The sequence below is a fragment of the Macaca mulatta genome, chromosome 3 (genome assembly GCF_049350105.2).
Source record: "Macaca mulatta isolate MMU2019108-1 chromosome 3, T2T-MMU8v2.0, whole genome shotgun sequence".
In the NCBI taxonomy this organism is placed as follows: Eukaryota; Metazoa; Chordata; class Mammalia; order Primates; family Cercopithecidae; genus Macaca; species Macaca mulatta.
The window spans coordinates 91,803,612-91,826,819 of record NC_133408.1 but is presented as its reverse complement, the minus strand read 5'-3'; the positions used below and the strand labels follow the sequence as shown (position 1 = coordinate 91,826,819).

Genomic DNA, 23,208 nt, shown 5'->3' with positions numbered 1-23,208 from the left:
CTCTGAGCAGCAGGAGCTCTTTCCATTCCCTTCCCTGCTGGCTTTTCTATCATCTGAATAAATAGCATGGATGGTTTCTCACTAGTCCAGGCTCCTTAGGGCCTGTGACCTATCAGTGCCTCAGCTGGCTTCCTCTTAATGCAGTGCTGGTCAACTGCCCAGGGCATAACCTGAAGCACTGGCGTTGAAGAAAAACAATAGTTGGGGGCAGACAGGCACAGACACCCTGTGTGGGTGGTCCTGGCTCTCTCCATAAGATGAAAATGTATAATTTATACTTTCTGTGTATACTCCTAAGAATATGATGCTTGTATGAGTGCCATCTGTCCTATGATTGTCCACTGTAACAAATGAAACTATATCCATTTATGGGGCTAGTGCTAGATGCTTGTATAATTCTATGGAATTTCCAGCAATTACCATGTTCATTTCAGGGATGCTGCACTGGGATGTTGGCAAAGGGTTGTCACTGGCCTTTATGATTGGACGTTCTGAGGCCATTCCCGTTTCCCACTACTGCCTCTGTCACCCCAAGGTTCTGCTGCTGTAGCTCCCCAACATTTGCCTTGTTTTCAGGAATGTTTCTCCTTTCATATCATTCACATTACATAGCCCTCAAGGGCAGTGATCGCAAAAGCACAAAGGAAGCTGAGTTAGCCTAAATCTAATTGAGCAGGGTTACAATGAGAAAGCCAGGTTCTCTACGTGATCTTTCTTTTTGACTTCCTGATGCTAAAAGCTATCTTCCAATCATGACCCTCATTCATTTAACCAGTATTTGTTGAGTAACTAGATGAGTTTAGAGAATTGAGAAAAAAGCACATAAATGTGTCACTTCAGTAAGAGCTAGCATTGTCATAGAAAAAGAAAAGAAAAAAGTCAAGCAAATATCCTAAAACTTGTTCCAGGACAGACTTATTATGTAACTCCTTGCTGCTTGAGCTTTTTATAAAATCCCTTTGCTCATTTTGGGAAATCTACTCCACCTTGACGTTCTGGCAGATGGGGAGGTATAGTTGCCATCTGTCTTTATTTTTTTAACCCCTCCACAGGACATCACAAAGTGGGCACCACAGGGACATCCCATACTGCCAACTCTGTTCTTTCACCCAAATGCTTGCTGCTTCTCTACCCAGATCCCCAGCAGGGGAGAGGCTGGCACAGGTCTCTGGCTGATGTCTGCCTGCCCTTTAGCTCTTTGGGAAAGGAAAAGTAGGACTGGGCTGGAGGGGTCTGGGTAAGCAGGTTTTGCTGGAAAAGTACAGTTTCAGGAATTTTGGCTTTTGGAGCCAGAGTCTCTTTCTGCACATGTTCTTTATTCAGTATAGTCAGTTTGCTCTCTGTTCCTCTCTGGAAGGACACGCTCTGGGGGCTGGGGGAGCAATGTCTGATCTGACCATAGCCTTGTTCTGTTTCATGATGGCAGCTAGAGCCTGAAGCACGGTGTTTCTCCTTCCGTTAGCTCCTTGATGTCAGGGGCTGTGGCTTCTTTGCTATCATATCCATATCCTGGAGCCTGGCACAGTGCTTGGCACATCGTGGTGCTCACCATATACTTAAAAAAGTGAGTGAGTCAAAGAGGAAATAAGACAGTGTGAACTACAGACAGGGAATGGAATTTGGTTAGATAACCTGGTTTGGCTCCCAGCTTTGACGTTCGATACCAGAACAGGCAAGTTCCTTATCCTTGCCAAATCCGTTTCCTCATCTGTAAAATGGGACAATCATCCTTGCCTCTTAGGGCTGCTGGGAGGATGGAATGATATAGAGTGATGTACCTCTTGGTTTATGGCAGTTCTTAAACGTGTTTGCTGTTTACTGGAAAGTCCCAGGTGGCTCTTCACAGACTTTGGTGCCAAGCATGTAGCCTTGGCCAACTTGGGGTTCTGGGGCCAGCAGCAAACCAGCCTAAGGGCACCAAGGTGACATCTGGCATATCAGAGTCTCTGGATCATTATGGCATCTCCTCCCCTGAACGCACTTCACTGATTATGTCTGCATCTCCTTTGCCATCTGAATTTTATCTGTACGGGCAAACACACTTTAATACCATTGAGTTTTGTTTTCAGCACAGGCTTGGAAAGCGCGGCAAGTGAAATACAGGAAAGCAAACAGGGGAGTGAGCAGGATGGCCCACTTCTAGCACAGTTGGGGTGGAGTCCAGCTCTGCCATTAATCAACCCTGTTGCCTCGGGCAAATCATGAACTTCTTTTGGCCTTACTTTCCTGTTTCCTAAAATAGTGAGTGGGTGGCTATTGCTACTGGGGAGTTGCTCTAAATCCTGTCTCACCATTTTTTTTTTTTTTTTTTGGCCATAATCACAGGACAGATGGCATTCATACATGCATCATATTCTTAGGGGTGTACACAGATTTTGAGAAACCTCCCCAAATGTTATATAGGAACTAAGGAATTCACCATTTTGAAGTCACTACCAATATCAGCAGTTTAGCAAAATTACCTTCTTGCTATGGGCCATGGGCATAAATAGGATTGGCCATGAGTTATCCGCAGTTCCTTTGCAAATGCTGTAGGTCTGTGCGTCTAAGCTGTCTCTTCCACATGAGGAAGTAAAGTAGATCAGAATATGAGTGACATCGACGTTCTTATGGGGTAGCTGTGCTTCTGCCTTATTTTATTTAAAAAATCACAATTCCCAATCTTGGGTTCTCAGTCAGTAGTAGCACATTTCTTGTGATATAACTGATCAGGATGCACCCATTTGTTGTTACATCAGAGTTGATAATTAATGGAGCAGATATTTTCAAAAGAAGCTTTCAGTGTCACAGATTGGTACCGTTGATTTCACATGTGTCTAGGACTTGCTTTTTTTTTTAAGATAGAGTCTTGCTCCATCACTTAGGCTGGAGTGCAGTGGCATGATCTCGGCTCACGGCAACCTCTGTCTGCTGGGTTCAAGTGATTCTGCTGCCTCAGCCTCTCATGTAGCTGGGATTATAGGCACACACCACCACGCCCAGCTAATTTTTGTATTTTTAGTAGAGACAAGGTTTCACCATGTTGGCCAGGCTGGTCTCAAACTCCTGACCTCAGGTGATCTGCCCACCTTGGCCTCCCAAAGTGCTGGGATTACAGGTGTGAGCCCCTGCGCCCAGCCGTGCTTCTAAGATAGAGAAATTCAGCTGAACAGCAGGCTGCTATAATGGAGTGGAGTTGGTGAGGAGAGGGTGGGGAAGAGCCCAGAGTCAAAGAATCTTGAAAATACTTTTTCTCAATAACTCACCCATTGCAGACATCATTTCCAATCATGGCATATATAACGATGGCAGGATAGTCCAACATCTTGTTTCTAGACAAGCTGAGAAGGCATAGATGGAATCTGAATGTCAGATACTTGGAAACCTAGCTATGTAGCCAGTGACACAGGCTGGGCCTTTGAAAATCTTGGTATGACCACCCTCTTGGCAACCTTTTTGCTATTTTTCTTTCATTCTAGTACAGCCAACCACCATTCCCACTTCCCATTTATTCTCTATAATCATTGTCCCACTTGCCTATTAGAGAAAGGCCACATAAATGCATAAAACTGAAAAGAATGGATTGAGGTCCTGGGTAAATAGACACAATACTATCTTCTTGGCATCTTTCACAGCAATTGCATCAATAAGCACAGGTGAGTTATTGGGTTACTTATGTCCATGTTCTTAGGATATCCTGGCAGCCGTGGACCCATAGTCAACTTTGAAAAGGCAAAGCCTTCTTGAGGCTCCAGTCAGGACAACTCGAGCCTTGTTTCTGAATTTCAAGCCCCAAAGAAGCACAAAAAATGTTTTCTCATTCATAAAGCAGGAATATGACATCATCCTTTTGTCTGTCAGACCTAAGTTTTACCAACTTTGTATGCATTTTTATCATCCTTCTTTGAGGACATATGCAAATTAATCACTTTCTATGCTCACTGGCCCAAGGAGTGATATCCTAGAGTTTGGATAGTGACTAACAAGCTATGTATGCTCAGTAAAAATGATTTTGGGGTAATAACAGAGTTTTCATTCCTTATTCAAAATGAGGAACCAAATTAAAAACAACTTTTTATCTTCCACTTACCTTTCTATAAATTTTTTCAAGTTTCGGGAAGATGCACCTGAATAATTAAAATTAAGAAAACAATTAAAGTTAGTGAGTTCAATTTCACACTATCAGTATGGGAGTCTGATTGACTGAACTCATGAAAGCAGCATTACTGTTTGGTCAAAGGTTGTTCTGATCAACACATTGATGGAAATAATTTGCTTCCAATAAGCTTCTGTAGTGTTTAATCCTGGAACTCTCCTTAAGGGCTTTTCTGTTTATTTACGAAACCAAAATTTCTTTGGATTCATGGGTCTTCAGACATTTCCTAAGCATACATGAGTAAATCTTCTAGTAGATGTGAGAAAAAAGTATATATCTACTACCAAACACACAAACTACCGAAAATATTAAAGAATGAGTTGAAGAATTAGAGGAAAATGCAAAGAATGTTACAAGAACTACCCACCTCCTTGGAGAGCCCCATTTAATCTCCTCCTATTATTCCTGCACACTCCCGAGGCTCCCGCAGGCTGTCTGGCCAACACAAGGTTCAGATTGTAGAGTTGATATATTTCAACTCTTGTAACGATATACAAGACCATCCTGCCCCATCCCGTTACCACCTGTAACATATCTCTTATATGAAAATCCAGACCAGGCATGGTGGCTCACACCTGTAATCCCAGCACTTTGGGAAGCTGAGGCAGGCGGATCGCTTGAGGTCAGGAGTTCGAGACCAGTTCAAGACCAGCCTGGCCAACATGGCAAAACCTCGTCTCTACTACAAGTACAAAAAAATTAGTCAGGCATGGTGGCGTGCACCTGTAATCCCAGCTACTCTGGAGGCTAAGGCAGAAGAACTGCTTGAACCTGGTTGGTGGACGTTGCAGTGAGCTGAGATCGTGCCACTGCACTCCAGCCTGGGCGACAGAGAGAGACTTGCCTCAAAAAAAAAGAAAATCATATTTGTTGAATACTTATTTTATTCTAGGTGCTGTTACACTTTTACAGCTCATTTAAGCTGTGGTACAATTGTGTGAAGTAGGTACTGTCGTATTCCCACTTTTAAACGAGGAAACTGAGGCCCACTTAAGTGGCTTGCCCAAAGCCACACAGGTACTCATTTGAAGAACTGCAGTTCGAACCAGTTCCTTCCGTCTGCCATGCTGAACTCTGGCTTCCTGTGGACAGTGCTCCTCTAGGCTGTAGTTGAGAAAGAGTGAACCCAAACTAATGTACTGTCTTTTTGTCCCCAAGAGACAGATCTGCTAGAAATAAGCAAGTAATTCTCAGGTGGGTGTTGCAACTCAGTGGATGAGTTAGAGAAACACCATCCTGTTGCCCCTTTCCATAGGAAGATTCTATAACTTCCAGCCTTGGAAGCTTGGGGATAAGTGCATTTTACCACAGACCCAGGCGTGTTCTTCCAGTTCCATGTGGGAAAAAGGGCAGTGTGCAGCCATGAAGGGTGTGCTGGCCTGTGTCTCACTGAAGCTGTGTAGCAATGCAATGATTGCCTCTTTTTCACATACAGCTAGTGGCAAGCTGTACAGGCAGCACTGATGTTCTCTTGGCTGATTCAGGAATGTTAGTACATTAAATAAATATTGCTTTATTTCCATTTTATTATGGTAAAATATATATATATATATTTTTTGTGTGTGTGTGTGTGACAAAATCTCGCTCTGTTGCCCAGGCTGGAGTGCAGTGGTGTGATCTCGGCTCACTGCAACCTCCACCTCCTGGGTTCAAGCAATTCTCCTGTCTCAGCCTCTTGAGTAGCTGGGATTACAGGCATGTGCCACCATGCTTGGCTAATTTTTGTATTTTTAGTAGAGATGAGGTTTCACCATGTTGGTCAGGCTGGTCTCGAACTCCTGACCTAGTGATCTGCCTGCCTTGGCCTTCCAAAGTGTTGGAATTACAGGCGTGAGCCACCGCATCTGGCCTCATTTCATCTTTTAACCCCTCTTGAGTGTACAATTCAGTGGCATTCAGTTCATTTACATTGTTGTGCAACCATCATCACCACCCATCTCCAGAACTTTTCCATCATTCCAAACCAAAACTCAAAATGCAATAAAGAATAACTTTCCACTGACTCCCCCCTCCAGCCCCTGATAACCACCCTTCTACTTTCTGCGCTTTTGCATTTAACTGTTTAGGCACCTCATGTAGATGGCTCAAGTCATACTTGTCCTTTTGGGTCTGGTTTATTTTACTCAGCATAACGTCCTCAAGCTTCATTCATAACACATTTTGTTTATCCATTCATTCGTTGATGGCCATTTGGGTTATTTCCACCTTTTGGTTGCTGTGAATAATGCTGCTATGGATAGTCCCTGCTTTCAAGTGTTTTGGGCATATGGTATACCTAACTGAAAGTGCTGGGCTGTATTGGAATACTACGTTTAATTTTTTTCAGAAATGGCTATGTCATCTTCTTTCTTTTTTGTAGTGAGGCAAGGAATCATTATTATTATTTTGATTTCAACTTTTATTTTTGATTCAGGGGTACATGTGCAGGTTTGTTACCTGGGTATATTGTGTAATGCTGAGGTTTGGGGGACAATTGATCCCATCACCCAGGTACTGAGCATAGCAGACCCAATAGGTAATTTTCTTTATTTTTTATTTTATTTTAAGTTGCAGGATACATGTGCAGGATGTGCAGGTTTGTTACATAGGTAAATATGTGCCACGGTGGTTTGCCGCACCTGTCAAGCCATCACCTAGGTATTAAGCCCAGCATGCATTAGCTATTTCTCCTAACGCTCTCCCCACCCTGGTACTCCCCCGACAGGCCGCAGCATGTGTTGTTCCCCTTCCTGTGTCCATGTGTTCTCATTGTTCAGCTGCCACTTATAAGTGAGAATATATGGTGTTTGGTTTTCTGTTCCCGTGTTAGTTTGCTAAGGATGATGGTTTCCAGCTCCCTCCATGTCCCTGAAAAGAACATGATCTCGTTCCTTTTTATGGTTGCGTGGTATTCCATGGTATATGTGTACCACATTTTCTTTATCCAGTCTATCATCAATGGGTATTTGGGTTGATTTCATGTCTTTGCTACCATGAATAGTGCTACAATGAACATACACATGCATGTATCTTTATAACAGAATGATTTATATCCCCTTGGGTATATAACCATAATGGGATTGCTGGGTCAAATGGTACTTCTGGTCCTAAATCTTTGAGGAATCGCCACACTGTCCTCCACAATGGTTGAACTAATTTACATTCCCACGAACAGGGTATAAGCATTCCTATTTCTCCACAAGCTCGCCAGCATCTGTTTCTTGACTTTTTAATAATCGCCGTTCTGACTGTCGTTTTCAACCTTTGCCCCCTCCTTCCCTCCCCACCTCTAGTAGTCTTGTGCCTGTTCTTGCCATTTTTATGCCCATGAGTATCCATTGTTTAGCTCCTACTTGTAAGTGAGAACATATGGTATTTGGTTTTCTGTTTCTGCATTAATTCACTTAGGATAATGGCCTCCAGCTGCCTCCATGTTGCTGGCGATGACATGATTTAGTTCTTTTTATGGTTGCATAGTATTCCACGGTATATATACACCACATTTTCCTTATTCAATCCACTGTTATGGGCACCTAGGTTGATTCCATGTCTTTGCTATTGTGAATAGTGTTGTGATGAACAATGGGTACATATGCCCTTTTGGTAGAATAAGTGATTTTCTTTCGGATATACACCCAGTAATTGGATTGCTGGGTCAAATGGTAGTTCTCAAAGTTCTTTGGGAAATCTCCAACTGCTTTCCGCAGTGGCTGAACCAATTTACATTCCCAACAGTAGTGTATAAACATTTCCTTTTCTCTGCAGCCTTGTCAGCATCTGTTGTTTTCTGACTTTGTAATCATAGCCATTCTGACTGGTGTGAGATGGTATTTCATTGTGGTTTTGATTTGCATTTCTCTGATGATTAGTGATGTTGAGTCTTTTTCATATTCTTGTTGGCTGCTTATATGTCTTCTTTTGAGAAGTACCTGTTCATGTCTTTTACCCATTTTTTTTAATGGGGTTATTTGGTTTTTGCTTGTTCAATTGTTTAAATTCCTTATAGATTCTGGATATTAGACCTTGGTTGCATGCATCGTTTGTGAATATTTTGTAGGTTGTCTGTTTACTCTGTTGATGGTTTCTTTTGCTGTCCAGAAGCTCTTTAATTAGGTCCCACTTATCAATTTTTGTTTTTGTTGCAATTGCTTTTGAAGACTTAGTCATAATTTTTTTCCCAAGATCAATGTCTAGAATGGCGTTTTCTAGGTTTTCTTCTAGGATTCTTATACTTAAGCTCTTACATTTAATTCTTTAATCCATTTGAGTAATTTTTGTATATGGTAAAAGATAGGAGTCCAATTTTATTCTTCTGCCTGTGACTTGTCAGCTATCCCGCATCATTTATTGAACAGGGGCCTATTTTTGTTGACTTCATTGATGATCGGATGTCTGTAGGTGTGCCATCTTATTTCTGGGCTCTCTATTCTATTCCATTGGTCTACGTGTCTGTTTTTGTACCAGTCCATGCATTTTGGTCACTGTAGCCTTATAGTATAGTTTGAAGTTGGGTAATGTGATGCCTCTAGCTTTGGTCTTTTTGCTTAGTATTGCTTTGGCTGTTCAGGCTTTTTTTTTTTTGTTCCATATGAATTTTAGAATAGGTTTTTTCTAGTTTTGTGAAAAATGATATTGGTAACTTGTTAAGAATAGCATTGAATCTGTAGATTGCTTTGGGCAGTATGGCCATTTTAACAATATTGATTCTTCCAATTCATGATCATGGAATATTTCTCCATTTGTCTTGTGTCATTCATGATTTCTTTCAGCAATGTTTTTTAGTTCTCCTTGTAGAGGTCTTTGGCCTCCTTGGTTAGATGTATTCCCAGGTATCTTATTTTCTTGGGATGTTGTAAATGGGATTATGTTCTTGATTTGGCTCTCAGCTTGAATGTTATAGAAGTATAGACATTTCACTGATTTTTGTACATTGATTTTGTATCCTGAAACTTTGCTAAAGTTGTTTATCAGTTCCAGGAGCCTTTTAGTGCAGTCTTTAGGGTTTTCTAGGTGTAGAACCACATTGTAGTGACGAGAGATTGTTTGACTTCCTCGTTCCTTATTTGGATGCTTTTTATATCTTTCTTTTGCCTGATTGCTCTGGCAAGGACTTACAGTACTATGCTGAATAGGAGTGATAAGAGTGGGCATCCTTTTCTTGTTTCACTTCTGAAGGGGTGTGCTGCCTAGGAATTATTAAAATGCACATAGCCATACAAATTCGGAGTAATCAGTCCATTTCAGTGTGCATTTACTCCTTTACCTACTCCATCCATTTCTTGAGCACTGGCATGTGCCTGCCGTAAAGCAGGGATTAACAGATGAGCTGGACACAGCCTCAATACCTTCCAAATAGTATCTATGAGGGTAGACACATAATTGAGCACTGGGAACATTTCTTTCTTTCTTTCTTTCTTTCTTTCTTTTTTTTTTTTTTTGAGATGGAGTCTCACTCTATCCCCCAGGCTGGAGTGCATTGGTGCGGTCTTGGCTCACTGCAACCTCCACCTCCCAGGTTCAAGGTATTCTCCTGCCTCAGCCTCCCATGTAGCTTGGATTACCAGCACCCACCACCATGCCCAGCTAATTTTTGTATTTTTAGTAGAGATAGGGTTTCATCATGTTTCCCAGGCTGGTCCCGAGCTCCTAACCTCAGGCTATCCACCTGCCTTGGCCTCCCAAAGTGCTGGGATTATAGGCATGAGCCACCACGCCCAGACAACAATTTTAAGAGATTAGTGAAAATCCAACCCCAATGCTTGAAAAAAGGAAAAGCCAGTGTGATTTGAGGCCTATTATCTCTACTCAGGGAAGGTGCCAGCTCTCATAACACTGAGTCCTCAGTACAGGGGCTCCAGTCTTTCTGGGAGTGAGTGCTCCCTGTTGTCCTCCAGAGGACAGAAGAGAAGGAGCACAGCCCCCATGCACTGTGTGGATCTTGCGGTGGCACATGCATCAGCTGGGCCCTTCATTCAGTTCCAGTGCCATGACTCTTAGCTTCTTATTTTCGGTGAGATAATAGATCGGGAGATGTTTAATTCTCATTCTTTGATTTTTCTCTTAATGAGAAATGAAAACTAATGAAAGCTCAAGCCATGAGTGGGGAAAAAATAATTAAAGGACTAGGTCAGAGCAATAATTTTCTTCATTATCTAGGGTACAGGTGGGAATTTGAGGTGCAGAGCACCCACAGAGCTTGGGAAAAATGAAAACGAAAGCCTGTTGTGACATACCACATGAGCATCCCCTCCTGTGCCCACATCCCTGGGTCCCTTTGTCACTCAGGACGAAGATGGGAGACCAATGGCAACTGGCCGTGGTAAATTTTTACAAAGCAATCACAAACAGCCACCCAAGGAGTCAGGACTTGTCTGTTCTTCTTTACTCAAGTGTCTATTTTCTATAGTAGGTATCCACACTAGGAGCCGAGAATTCTCTTTGTTCCGAAGTTCTTGCGCCTTCCACTATTTCTATTTCCTTTCGAAACCTGTTTTTTGAGATTATGTAATTAGTTTATATAATTCCCATGTCACACTTTCTTCTTACTTTCCTTTTTTCTGTTCTGTTATCCTTTTGCCAGACTCATCGACATTTGTGTCTCTCTCCTTCCCTGTCTCTATTGTCTTTCTTCCCCTGTACATAGACTTCTCCCCAGTTGCTTGCCATGCTGCTATCATTAGAGAAAATGCTGACTGCAGCAAGAAAAGATAGATAACTCCTAGCCTGTGGGATGTGGCAAAGTAAGGCAAACATTTAAAGAACTGGCACTGTACCCTTAAGAATTCCATATTCTGATCCCTGCGATCATAGTTTGATGAAATGAAAGAGGTTTGACCTTGGAATAGGAGCATTTTATGTATTTGTCAAGATGGTCCAAATGGAGAGCCCACCTGTCTCCAGTGACGAGAAGAAAAGGGTCCATACAGGCCTTCAAAGTCTGAACTCTGATTCATCGAGTTTCTTTTAAATAGGGTGCAGGGCATTGAAAGAAGAGAAACGTTTCACATAATCCCAGCATTGGTTATCCCTCCATAAATGCATATTCAGAAACACCTTTACGGAGTTGCTTTCCAAAGATCCTCCCTTCCCATGATCTCTCGAGTACTCTCTGGTTCCCTGGACTACACAATTTGGTCCTGTAGCCAGAAAGTCGGGGCTTTAGTGCTCTGCTCTGCTGTGCTCTTCCTAAAAATTCACTCATGGTGACCCCAAGTGATGGGAGAACAGAATAAGAAAAAAGGCAGGTCAGACGCAGTAGCTCATGCCTGCAATCCCAGCACTTTGGGAGGCCGAGGCAGGTGGATCATGAAGTCAGGAGTTTGAGACCAGCCTGGCCCACATGGTGAAACTCCATCTGTACTAAAAATACAAAAATTAGCCAGGCGTGGTGGCAGGTGCCTGTAATCCCACCTACTCAGGAGGCTGAGGCAGGAGAATCACTTGAAACCAGAAGGCAGAGGTTGCAGTGAGCCGAGATCATGCCACTGCACTCCAGCCTGGGCAACAAGAGTGAAACTCCGTGCCCCCCTGCAAAAAAAAGGCAACGGGGGTTTGCCCCACCTTTCTGGGACCACAACTATTCCAGTGGAGAGGCAGTCTCCCTCCAATCTCCTTGGAATTCTAGGCAACTGTATGTCCCCACTATTTCTGCTGTTACTGCCAGGAGACCACTTTCTCATGTCTAGAGTGAGAACTAGAAGGTTTCTTCTAGAAGTGACCTCTCTGTGCTGCTTCTGGGTTTTGGGCTGCCTTGAGTCCAGGTTGGAAGACGCCAGAGGATAGCATAATGCTAATCTAATTGTTCATTTGGCGATGGTCCTAATTCTGGTTTTCTTCTTCACTTGTCCTGCTATTTACTTTCCAGAGTGCTCCAGCTATTCCATACACTCTGTTCAGGTTTTATAGCTATTTTCAGCAGGAGAGACAGGGTGGGATATGTTTACTCCATTGTACTTGAAACCAGAAACCAGAATCTGTTAAAAAGAGTATGAAAAGTTCTTGAAAAATACTGTGTCATACTATGACCTAAAATGTATCTATTAACATTTTTGAACATGAATTAGAATTTTAAATATTACAGATTTTGCTTTTATTTTTATGATTTAGAGGTATTTTCAGGAGAATGATTTGTACAATCCATTAAAAAAATCCATCATGAGAAATTTAAATTCTTTCTCTTCTCTAAAAATATTTGCTTGCAATAAGCAGAAACATTGAGACTACTATATTGACCTTGAGCTCAAAATAGTAGGCACTTAACAATTTGTTGTGGCAGTTTCTGATAGTGTTTCTACTACTGTAAATGCCTTCAGATTCACAAGTGTGGCTCTGAATTTCAGCTAAATGATTCTCTAAAACATAGATTTTTAAAAGGATGTATAATAATAGCCTTTCCACAGTAGCTGTGATCTGCCTCCAGCCTCAAAGCCTGACATAGCCCCACAAATATCTTTCAGCCATGTCCAACTTCTCTCTCTCTCTTCCTCAAAGATGTTTACCCCTCAGAGCCTCCCAGCTCTGAGTCACCATCTCCCTGTCGTTTTTGAATTCCTATTTATTTCTTCAGGGCTCTCAGCTCAAATTTTAACTCATATGTAAAGTCTTCCCCTACTTCTACAGACAGAGTTAAGTGCTTCTTACATCCAGAGGCCTCAACTTGCCTTTATTTCACTGCCCTTTCACCAGAAGCACAATGATTTCCTTTTTGTCTTTGTTTCCCATTTGGTGATGATCTCCTTGAAGGCGGGGACTTTGTCTTTCTCATCGTTCTATTTCTAGCACCTATTGCAATATTGGAGAGAAAAGAGAGGAGGGGAGTGGTGGGGCAAAGTCAAGTGGAAAATGAGCAGAAGGAAAGTGAAAGAGAATACCAGAGGTAAAAGGCTCATCCCGGGATGCTTTGGAGCTGATAGAAATGACAGCTCACTCAAGCTATCAATACAAGCAGCAGATAACTTTCCATGATGTCCTTTATCTCAAGCCCTAAACAAAAGACATCTGTTGAAAGGACATCCCGCTAGGACTTCAGGAGTCCTAGCCATTGCCAATGACATTAAAAACGTGTAAGGCATTTGCTTCTGAATTTTTCCTCTGTAGTTGTGCTGTTTCAAGCAGTGCAGGATAAAAATCTTGACAAAACAGATGGATCAAAAGCACACACTCTTCACATTACAGTCACTGTCATGCATGCCCTGCTCCTATCTAGATGGTTTGCATGAAACAATAAGCCAGGAAGAGTTGCATGAGTAAGTCCTAAGAAATAGTCCCATTTGAATCAGAATGCCTCCATTATTTAATGAAACTTTAAATTTCAAGACCTTGAAAGTATTAAAAATGGGAATAATAAATAATAAATACATGAGTCACAAAAGAGTGATTTGTTTCTCTCTATATGAGGTATGTCACATTGAATTTTTTCTCTTTTAAAAGTTTCTAGTGATTAAACACTATATCTTGGAGATGCATTTTGTCCTTAGGAGAAACAGCAGGTTTTGATGCTCTAGGCATTGAGTATATCTATAAGCATTTGTCTTTTTAGATGAAGCATCTCAAAAATTGGTACCAGAATCTGTCTCTGTTGCTGTCACCACACTGTGTCAAGGCTCTGCAAACAGAAATGTCCTCATTGTTTTGTTATAAATAACTTTTGTCATCATCCTCTCAAGGTTTTGGGTTGAAACCAAATACTCAACCCAGTAGTTGGGCTCACCAGATATTTACTGAGTGCCTGCTTGAGCTTGACAAAGGTGCCTTCTTTGCTTCTTTACAACACTCTTTTCTGTGGCTTTTAAAAAAATATTTCAAAATTTTCATTTTGAAATGATTTCAAAAAGTTGCAAAAGTAGAACAAAAGTAGAACAAAGGATTTGTACGTGCCTTCACCCAGATTATCTAAATGTAAACATCTTTTTTTTTGAGACAGGGTCTCACTTTGTGGCTCAGGTTGGGGTGCAGTGGCACAAACACGGCTCACTGTAGCCTCTCCCTCCGGGGCTCAAGTGATCCTCCCACCTTAGCCTCTTGAGTAGCTGGGACTACAGGTGTGTGCCACCACACCTGGCTGATTTTTTTTTTTTTTAATTTTTAGTAGAGAGGGGTCTCACTGTGCCCAGGCTTGTCTTGAACTCCTGAGCTCATGCAGTCCTACTCGATTTGGCTTCCCAAAGTGTTGAGATTACAGGCATGAACCACTGTGCCTGGCCAAATGTGAACATCTTCAATAATTATAGAACAATGAGGACAATCAAGAAATTCACACTGGTATAATACTATTGCCTAATCTATAGACCTTATTTAAATTTCACGAACTGTTCCACTAACGACTGTGTCTGGGCTAGGATCTAATTTAGGATCACATACTATATTCAGCTATCATATCTCCATAGTGTCCTTTTAATCTAAACTGATTGCTTAGTCTTTCTTTGTCTTTCATGACCTTGACACTTTTAAGTAATACTGGCCTTTTTTTTTTTTGGGAAAATGTTCCTCAAGTTTTGTTTTTAATATGTTTCCTCATGAATAAATTCAGGTTATGCAATTTTTGGCAAGAATACAACAGCAGAAGCTCAGTTAGCTAGTTAAAGGTACAAAACCTATTTTATTCCATAGTAGAGATCATGGCGGGGTGGGGAGTGTTATAAAAATAAGTCCTTATATGTGTAACTGAATTTAGCTAAGCCTGGATTAACACTTATTTATAGTTTGTCTCTTCATCCTTAACTTTTTGTTTGTTTGTTTGTTTGTTCATTTGTTTTTGCCTCTGTCTCTTTTCAAGAAGGCCTCTTTTGATAAAGAGGACTGGCAGAGTGCTGGGTTCTGTGGGTTCAGGTATTTAATTCTGACATTTATCGTACTCCAGGACAGGTGTTTGCTGTCTTGTCAGAATAGGTAGCTAGTCAGACATGAGTGGGGCAGGGGAGGCATCCTGCCCCCAGGAGTGTCAGGCGACCACTTCTCTAAAAGAATAATTGGTCACAGCCAGCACCAGGGAAAAGCCAGCTCCCAGTAGATAGAAAACACCTGACAGTGGTGATCAGCAGCTTCCCCATAAGATCTCAGGAGTCTGGTGAGTGGACTCAAGCATGGGCACTAAGAGGCAAAATGATGGCATTTAACTGGTATATGACCTTCCTCCAGGAACACTTGACTGGTAAGGCAAAAGTGCCTTTTCGTGAGCACGCGTGTAACTTCAGTGAACACACTCCACAGAGCCCCCTCTCAAGTGCTGGCAGACCACTCTGCACATGGAATGCATATGAAACCCCAAGTCAAAGGTCAAACTACGCACTTGAATGTCTCATGTCGTCTGCTTGGTCCTCTTCCAAGTGTACTTTACTTCCTTTTGTTCCTGCTCCAGAACTTTTTTTTCTTTTTTCTCCCCACAGACAGAGTCTTGCTCTGTCGCACAGGCTGGAGTGCAGTGGAGCGGTCTTGGCTCACTGCAACTTCTGCCTCCCGGGTTCCAGTGATTCTCCTGCTAAGCCTCCCGAATAGCTGGGATTACAGGCAAGCGCCACCATGCCTGTCTAATTTTTTATATATTTTTAGTACAGACGGGGCTTCACCCTGTTGGCCAGGGTGGTCTTGAACTCCTGATCTCAAGTGATCCACCCACCTCGACCTCTCAAAGTGCTGGAATTACAGGTGTGAGCCACCGTGCCTGGCCACTGCTGTAAAACTTTTAAATAAACTTTCACTCCTGCTCTAAAACGTGCCTTGTTCTCTCTGTCTGCCCGATGCTCCCAATCAAATTCTTTCTTCTGAGGAGGCAAGAATTGAGGTTGCTGCAGACCCATATGGATTCCCTGCTGCCAACTGTCTGAGGCAGCAGAATAGTGATTTTAGAAGCCAGAACCCAAATAGTGGACAGTATAGCATAGTTGAGAGCATGGCCTTTAGTATGAGACAGACAGGGCTTAAGGTATACCCCTGACAAGCTAAAGGACCTTGGGCAAGTTACTTAACTTTTGTGAGCCTCTGTAACATGGAGTTGCTCTGTGAACTAAATGAAGATGGAGTGTATAAAGTACTTAACAGAGTGTCTAGCTTAGAGAAGATACCTAGTATTAACTAAAAATCTGTAAAAGTAATAATAGCAACCTCAAACAACTCTCCAGCTAAATTCACACATTCTGCTAATGGATGGCTCCGGAGAATTGGGCCCTGAACAATGGTTCCTGGTAATACTGGTGGGTAAAACATATGATTAACTGTCTAGGGCCAGTGAGGACATCAACCTGTTCTTTCTGGCTTGTAGTAAGGTGTTTCTGAGCCCAGGGCAAGTTCCTTTGACAATTCTCTTGCCTATTGAGGAAGCAAATTTTTTTCTGTCAGGTTTCTTTAGGTCAGCAGAGGATGGACTGCTCCCTCATGTCTACTCTTGTTAGGATATCTCCCAGAGGCAGCATCTCTCCTTCTGCTGGACACTGTAGAGGAGGAAAAAAAACATCCTTTCCTTTACCCAGCTTAGGCTTTGCAGCTGGTGCCCGGTACATTAGAGTGGCCAAAGGCAGATTCCCAAGAGAAAAGAAATAGAAGTTTATTAATATGTGCATTGCACGTGTATACATGGGAGCACCCAGTGATGTGTAGCCCAAAGGGGCAGTTAGAACTTGGGTTTATATATATCATCTTAGGCTAAAGGAAAGGGGATTCTGGCTTCTGAGTTGGGGAGGCAAGTTATGGGAAGGTAAGGAGGAAAAATACGGTAAATAGGGGTTGTTGAGTAAGGTTTGTTACGCAGATTTAAGTTTAAGGGTAGGGTGCCTTCCCCACTGATAACAGGTGTTAAGAGTCCTTCTCTTCCTGGTACAGGGAGCAGGAGACACTTTTACAAATGTAAATTTCCTTTATAAAATAACTGTCCTTGCATCTGCTGGTTCTCAATGGCCTTTAGCTCAAAATAATCCTTATGTCAAAGAGGCACATTTTGCAGGGAAATATTTTGGTGTCTCTCAACAGCCAGGGCCTGGACAACTCTCTGGAGCTGTTCCTCACTCTTGCAAGCCTTTCTGACTCATTGGGCACCTAAATCATCGTCCTACTTTCTCCTGTGGTTCATTCTCAGAGCAGTGCTGTGTTGAGAAAACAATCCAACAGGCATCCAGAGGCAGTACCGAGGTGTGCTCACAGCATATCCACCACGCACACCCAGTTCCCCTCTCTTCTGGAGTTTCCCTTCACTCTGATTCTGCCCCAGGGCCTCCCTCCTCAATCCCCTTCAGAAACTCTTTCTTCACCCCTTCTCTGCCCATGTTTCTCTTGTCCTCTCTCCTTCTCTTTCCCCTCTCCTTAGCCTTCCTGACCTGAATATGAATTGCATATACTGGCCTGAATCGTGCCCCTTTTCTAGTTTCTCTAGGTCTGCCAGATTCTCTCCCATTTTGCAGATGGTTTAACCAAAGCCCAAAGAAGGGAACAAGCAAGATGAGATTTTTTTCAGAGTGTGGATTGGGAGTGGGGGGCAGCCTACTAGGTTCCAGACCAAACGTGGTCTGCATAAGGGGGTGGGAGGAGGGGCAGGTGAGGCTGTAAACACAGGCACTTTCATGAAGTGTTAAAATTCTCAATTTTTTTTTTTAATATCTAGACACTTCATGTGAGTCCTCTGCTCCCCGCCCTCCCTGTAAGTGGGTGCACAGAGAGAGGAGTTCCCTCGCTGTGTGAATAGAAGACTGCTCCCCGGAAAACATGCCATTACGCACTTTTGAATTTCTGAAAACAAAACAACCCAAACAGGTGTTTATACAAAGGTTTTGCTAAGCTTGCTAAAACAAAATGAGGAAGGCTGCCAGTGAAAAAAACATATTCCAAGCGAGGAAAGTCTTGTTTGGAAACTGTAAAGAGTACCTGTGTGCATCTCAGTGCCTTCTCTGCAGGCCATGGGCAGCCGCAATGCAAATTCAGACCTGGGATTGGTTTGTGTTCAAAAGCAGATGAGTCTTGTTTACTTTAGAAGTATGTGCCTTACGGATTTTTATTTACTTAAAAAACAAAAAAAAAATATATGTATATATATATCTATCAGATTTTTATATATATATATAAATAAAACTATCAGATTTATATGTATATATATAAAACTACTGGATTTATGCACACACACAGACACGCACATATATATATATATATATATATATATATTTTTTTTTTTTTTTTTTTTTTTTTAGATAGAGTTTCCACTCTTGTTGCCCAGGCCGGAGTGCAATGGCACGATCTCAGCTCACTGCAACCTCCACCTCCCGGGTTTAAGTGATTCTCCTGCCTCAGCCTCCTGAGTAGCTGGGATTACAGGCTCCCGCCACCACGCCTGGCTACTTTTTTGTATTTTTAGTAGAGATGAGGTTTCACCATGCTGGCCAGGCTGGTCTCAAACTCCTGACCTCAAGTGATCCACCCACCTCAGCCTCCCAAAGTGCTGGGATTACAGGCATGAGCCACCAGGCCCAGCCCCTACTTAAAACTATATTTTATACCACTTTAATATTTGTTTTTCTTCTACTCCTGATTTTATTTTTTGTCTTTAATCTGTTTTTTTGTTTTATTGTGGTAAGAACACTTAATAGTAAGAACTAGTCTCTTAATGGATTTTTAAGTGCACAGTACAGTACTGTCATCTCTAGGCACAACGTTACACAGCAGATCCCCAGGATTTATTCATCTTGCATAATTGACATTTTAAACCAGTTGAACATCAACTCCCCATTTCCCTCCCTTTCCCCCAGTCACAGGCAACCACCATTCTACTCTCTGCTTCTGTGAGTTTGACTACTTAGATGGCTCGTGTAAGCAGAATCGGGCAGTATTCATCCTTCCGTGACTGGCTTATTTCACTTAGCATAATGTCCTCAAGATCCATCTGTGTTGTTGCATGTTCAGAGTGTCCTTTGTTTTAAAGGCTGAATAGTATTCCACTGTGTATGCAGAGACAACATTTTCTTGATCCGTTCATCTGTTGATGAACATTTAGGTTGTTTCCAACTCTTGGCTATCGCGAAGAATGCCTCCATGAACACAGGGGTGCACGTATCTCTTTGAGATCCTCAATTCTTTTGGATAAATACCCAGAAGTGAGACTGCTGGATCATCTGGTAGTTTAATTTGTCATTTTGGGGGAACCTCCATACTGTTTCCCATAGCAGCTATACCACTTTGTCTTTCCACCAACAGTGCACAAGGGTTCTGGTTTCTCCACATCCTAAGTTTGTTGTCTTCTGCCTTTTTGACAGTGAGCATTCTACCTGGTGTGAGGTAATATCTTGTAGTGGTTCTTACATTTTATTTTAAATTAAACATAATCTTGCCAGTTGTGTTTTTTGCCCACCATTAAGGTTTTTAAGTTGGCAAGCTGGATTCAGTTGAATTACAATTTGTGCTTTAGCTCTTCTCAAAGGTTTAATGGGACTCCTGAATTATTTAGGTTTTAAAAAAAATGTGTGTTAGATGTATAAGTCCCTGCTATGCGAAACAGAGGCTGAGCTAATATCGGCCCCATGTGGCTCCTGTTCCCCATGCGACTGGACATCAGTCTTAAAGCAAATTACTGAACCATACACCAAGGAAAGTGCAACAACGGAGGCGTGAACAAAGGGCTGGCCTGCTGAGCCAGGTGGAGTGGCTGACGCATTCTGCTGGGCGTGGGGCACGAGATCACACAGGACAGGGAGGGATGAATAAAGTCTAGTATTTACTGAGTCCTCGCTGAGAATGAGGCCCTCAGGATTAATGCCCGGGTCTCGAAGAGTGAAATATACAGCACAGGGGTAGGAGGCAGTTCAGGGTCCACTTTTGCACCCGTGGCCTCCTCAGCTGGGTGCTGCCAGAGTCATTTGCTGATGGTGTATCCCCCAAAGGGAGGGCATTTTTTGCTGGAGAGAGGCTGAAACCCCTCATCTACTTCTCCTCTACCTTAAGCCTCACCCCCAGGACGTCCCAGAATTCCCAGTTCAATCAGCCAAGGCTGCTTCCCACCCCCTTCCAATCCTTAGCCCACCATCCTCAGGGCTTCTTTACCTGCCTGGCCTTCAGCACTGTCTCCTCTCCCTGTTAATTCCTGCCCTTACACCCTGGCTCCTCCCCAAGTGGAGTCCTGAGCCCACTCCCCAGGCTGCAGCCATCTCCTGCCTCTCAGGAGTCCGTCTGCTGCTGCTCACTTCTGTCAATCTTAGTTTCCATCCTGTCCCTAGCTGTCCCTAGCCCAGCTTTTTCCTTGCAGAGGGAACCCCTTCTTTCTGCCTGATACTCAAGGCCAATCCAGCCGCCCCCAACTACCCTCCCGCCTGCTGCTCTCTCTTAGGATCTGGGTATCCAATCCTAGAGCCCTTCTGCTGCCCTCTAACTCTAGGAGCCAGAGGCCTTCTTATTATTAACATGTAGATTTTGAATTTATTTTTATTTTTTTCAAATCAACTTCTTTCTCTTAAAAATTTTTTGAAGTTGATTAATGGGTGCAAACATACAGATAGATAGAAGAAATATGACCTGGTGTTCCATAGACTAGTAGGGCAACTGTAGTTAACATTAATCGATTGTACATTTCAAAATAGCTATAAGAGAATAATCAGAATGTTCCTAGCATACAGAAAAGGTAAATATTTAGGGTGAGGGATATCCCAGTTACCCTGATTTGATTATATGAATGTATCAAGTGATCACAGGTACCCTGAAGATCTGTACATCTATTATGCAGCAATAAAAAAAAATAAAATTACTGCTAACAATGACAAAAAATCTTTTGAGATTGAAAAAATGATTGGGCCAGGCACAGTGGCTCATGCCTGTAATCCCAGCTTTTAGGGAGGCTGAGTCAAGAGGATTGCTTGAGCCCGAGTTCAAGACCAGCTTTGACAACATAGTGAGGTCCCTGTTTCTTACCAAAAAAATAAAAACAAATAAAAATAAATAAATAAAACATAAAAATAATCAGGTGTGGTGGTAAATGCCTGTGGTTCCAGGATTTGGGAGGCTAAGGTGGGAGGATCACTTGAACCCAGGTGTTTGAGGTTATGATGAGCTATGACCATGCCACTGTGCTCTAGCCTGAGTGACAGAGTGAGACCCTGTCTCAAAAAGAAAAAAAAAAAAAAAAAGAAAGAAAGAAAAGAAGGAAAGAAAAGAAAGAAAAAGCAAATGTTTTTCAAAACCACTGAGTAAATAATAATACAGGTGGTAGGTGGAATTAGCAACACTGCTTCAGTGGTACCCTAATGCTGGACATTTATGAAGCCCTGTGTTTCTCATTCAGCCTTCAGCAGCCCCCTGAAGTGCAGGCATGTACCGTTCCCATCCCTGTGTGCAAGGAAAGCTGTATCTGGTCAGTCAGGCACCGGGTTTTGTGATGAATTCCACAATGTCACATGGCATAATTTAAAGAACTGGCTTTAATGGGGAAAAGCTGGGTTTGCAAAAGATGAGAAGGCAGCTATCTCCAGCACTGCCTCATCCCACTGAGTTTGGGTGCAGCCTCTCCCCAGGAGGATGGGGAAGATGGCCCACTCAGGCTGGTTTGTTGTTTGGGCAACCCTGAATGAGATCCAGGGTCACCTTTGGCAACTGTGCTCACTGAACCGTGATCCCCATTTTACAGATGCAGAAACAGGCAAGAGACATTCAGTGATCGGCCCAAGCCACACACCAATTCCTGGACCCAAATTCAAAACCAGTCTACTTTAAACTTCAAGGAAAAGAGACAATTATATGAGGCAATCAGGAGAGGAAAGGCTCTGCTCTCTGTTTTCGGGGCCCTATTTTCCATCTCAGAGAAGGACCAGAGGAGCCAGCCAGCTCTGCAGTTCTTGTGTCCTTCCCTCTTCTATGTGCTGGCTGCCTCCCACCTTGGGCCATTTCGGTGTCTAGGAAGTTCTGAGAGCCACTGCAAGCCCTCCCTCTGTTGATTGTGAACAAGACTTGGCAGGACCCTTGCCATTCCTAACCCCTGCAGCAGAGAATCATTCCTTGGATTAAAGATGACTTCCCCATTCTCCATTTTAAAATGCGTTATAGGGTCAGGCACAGTGGCTCACGCCTGTAATCCCAGCGCTTTGAGAGGCCAAGGCTGGTGGATTACCTGAGGTGAGGAGTTTGAGACCAGCCTGGCCAACATGGTGAAACCCTGTCTCTGCTAAAAAATACAAAAAATAGCTGGGTGTAATGGCGCGTGCCTGTAATCCCCGCTACTTGGGAGGCTGAGGTAGGGGGATAGCTTGAACCCCAGAGGTGGAGGTTGCAGTGAGCTGATTGCACCACTGCACTCCAGCCTGGGTGACAGAGCGAGACTCTGTCTCAAAAAAATAAAAAAATGTGTTATAATCACTGACCGGGGTTCATGATAGAGTTACGTATAGATGTTTTTGAAATCTCTTACATAAGGATCAGGATGAAAATAGGAGCTGTTTCTTTAATTCTTACTACTGAATTTTTTAGAAACACTTTAGTATTCTATTCGACTCTTCCCTTTTTCCCCTTTTTCTCTTGCTGGTTCTGAAAAATCAGTGTAGCCCTATAAATATGCAGAATGTGAAAAGCTGACTTTTCCTATATCTAATAAAAACCTTGGAGAATAATTGAAGTAATTTGGCGTGGGTAGTCAGGTTACATGCTGCATGATATCAAAAGAAAGTCCATAGCAAGGAAATACAAGAGAAAATAGGAAGAGGGACTGGAGAATAAAACCAGAACATTAAATAATGAGTAACTGAGAAACTACAAAAAATCTTTTTAGAATTACAGTCTTAGAAAAATAGTCGAGGATAGTCAAAGAACACTAGACAAAGTATACATTTTACGCATTTCTAAGGACTGCAAATTCAAAGAAAAGGAAGAAAATATCCCCTCTTCCCCGGCATCTATTCATTAGACAAAAGTCTGACAAAAGCCACAGCCTTCGAGCACATTTTGACATGATTAGGTTCTCCTCCTGTCTCCTGTGCCCCGTTTTGTCTTTGCGATCTGAATTTTAAAGGAATGTTGTCAAGACAGCAGATCACGAAAGGACAGCCATTTACTATCAATTGTCCTAGGTATACTTTTTGGATTATCTTACTCTGGTCTTTATGATTTTATGAAAGATCACTGCATTTATTGTGGGTAGAAAGGTG

General features: G+C 42.5%; 1 protein-coding gene across 2 annotated transcripts in view; it reads right to left on the bottom strand.

The window, feature by feature from the left end:
- AOAH (acyloxyacyl hydrolase) overlaps positions 1 to 23,208 on the bottom strand; it is a 196,671-nt gene that overhangs the window by 31,394 nt on the left and 142,069 nt on the right. For both annotated transcript variants that reach the window (XM_001102698.5, XM_077996935.1), the window contains exons 14-15: positions 4,070 to 4,106; positions 3,246 to 3,320 (exon numbers count right to left, since the gene is read on the bottom strand). In XM_001102698.5, the coding sequence (XP_001102698.4) occupies positions 3,246 to 3,320; positions 4,070 to 4,106 (112 nt within the window). The remainder of the gene's footprint in view (positions 1 to 3,245; positions 3,321 to 4,069; positions 4,107 to 23,208) is intronic.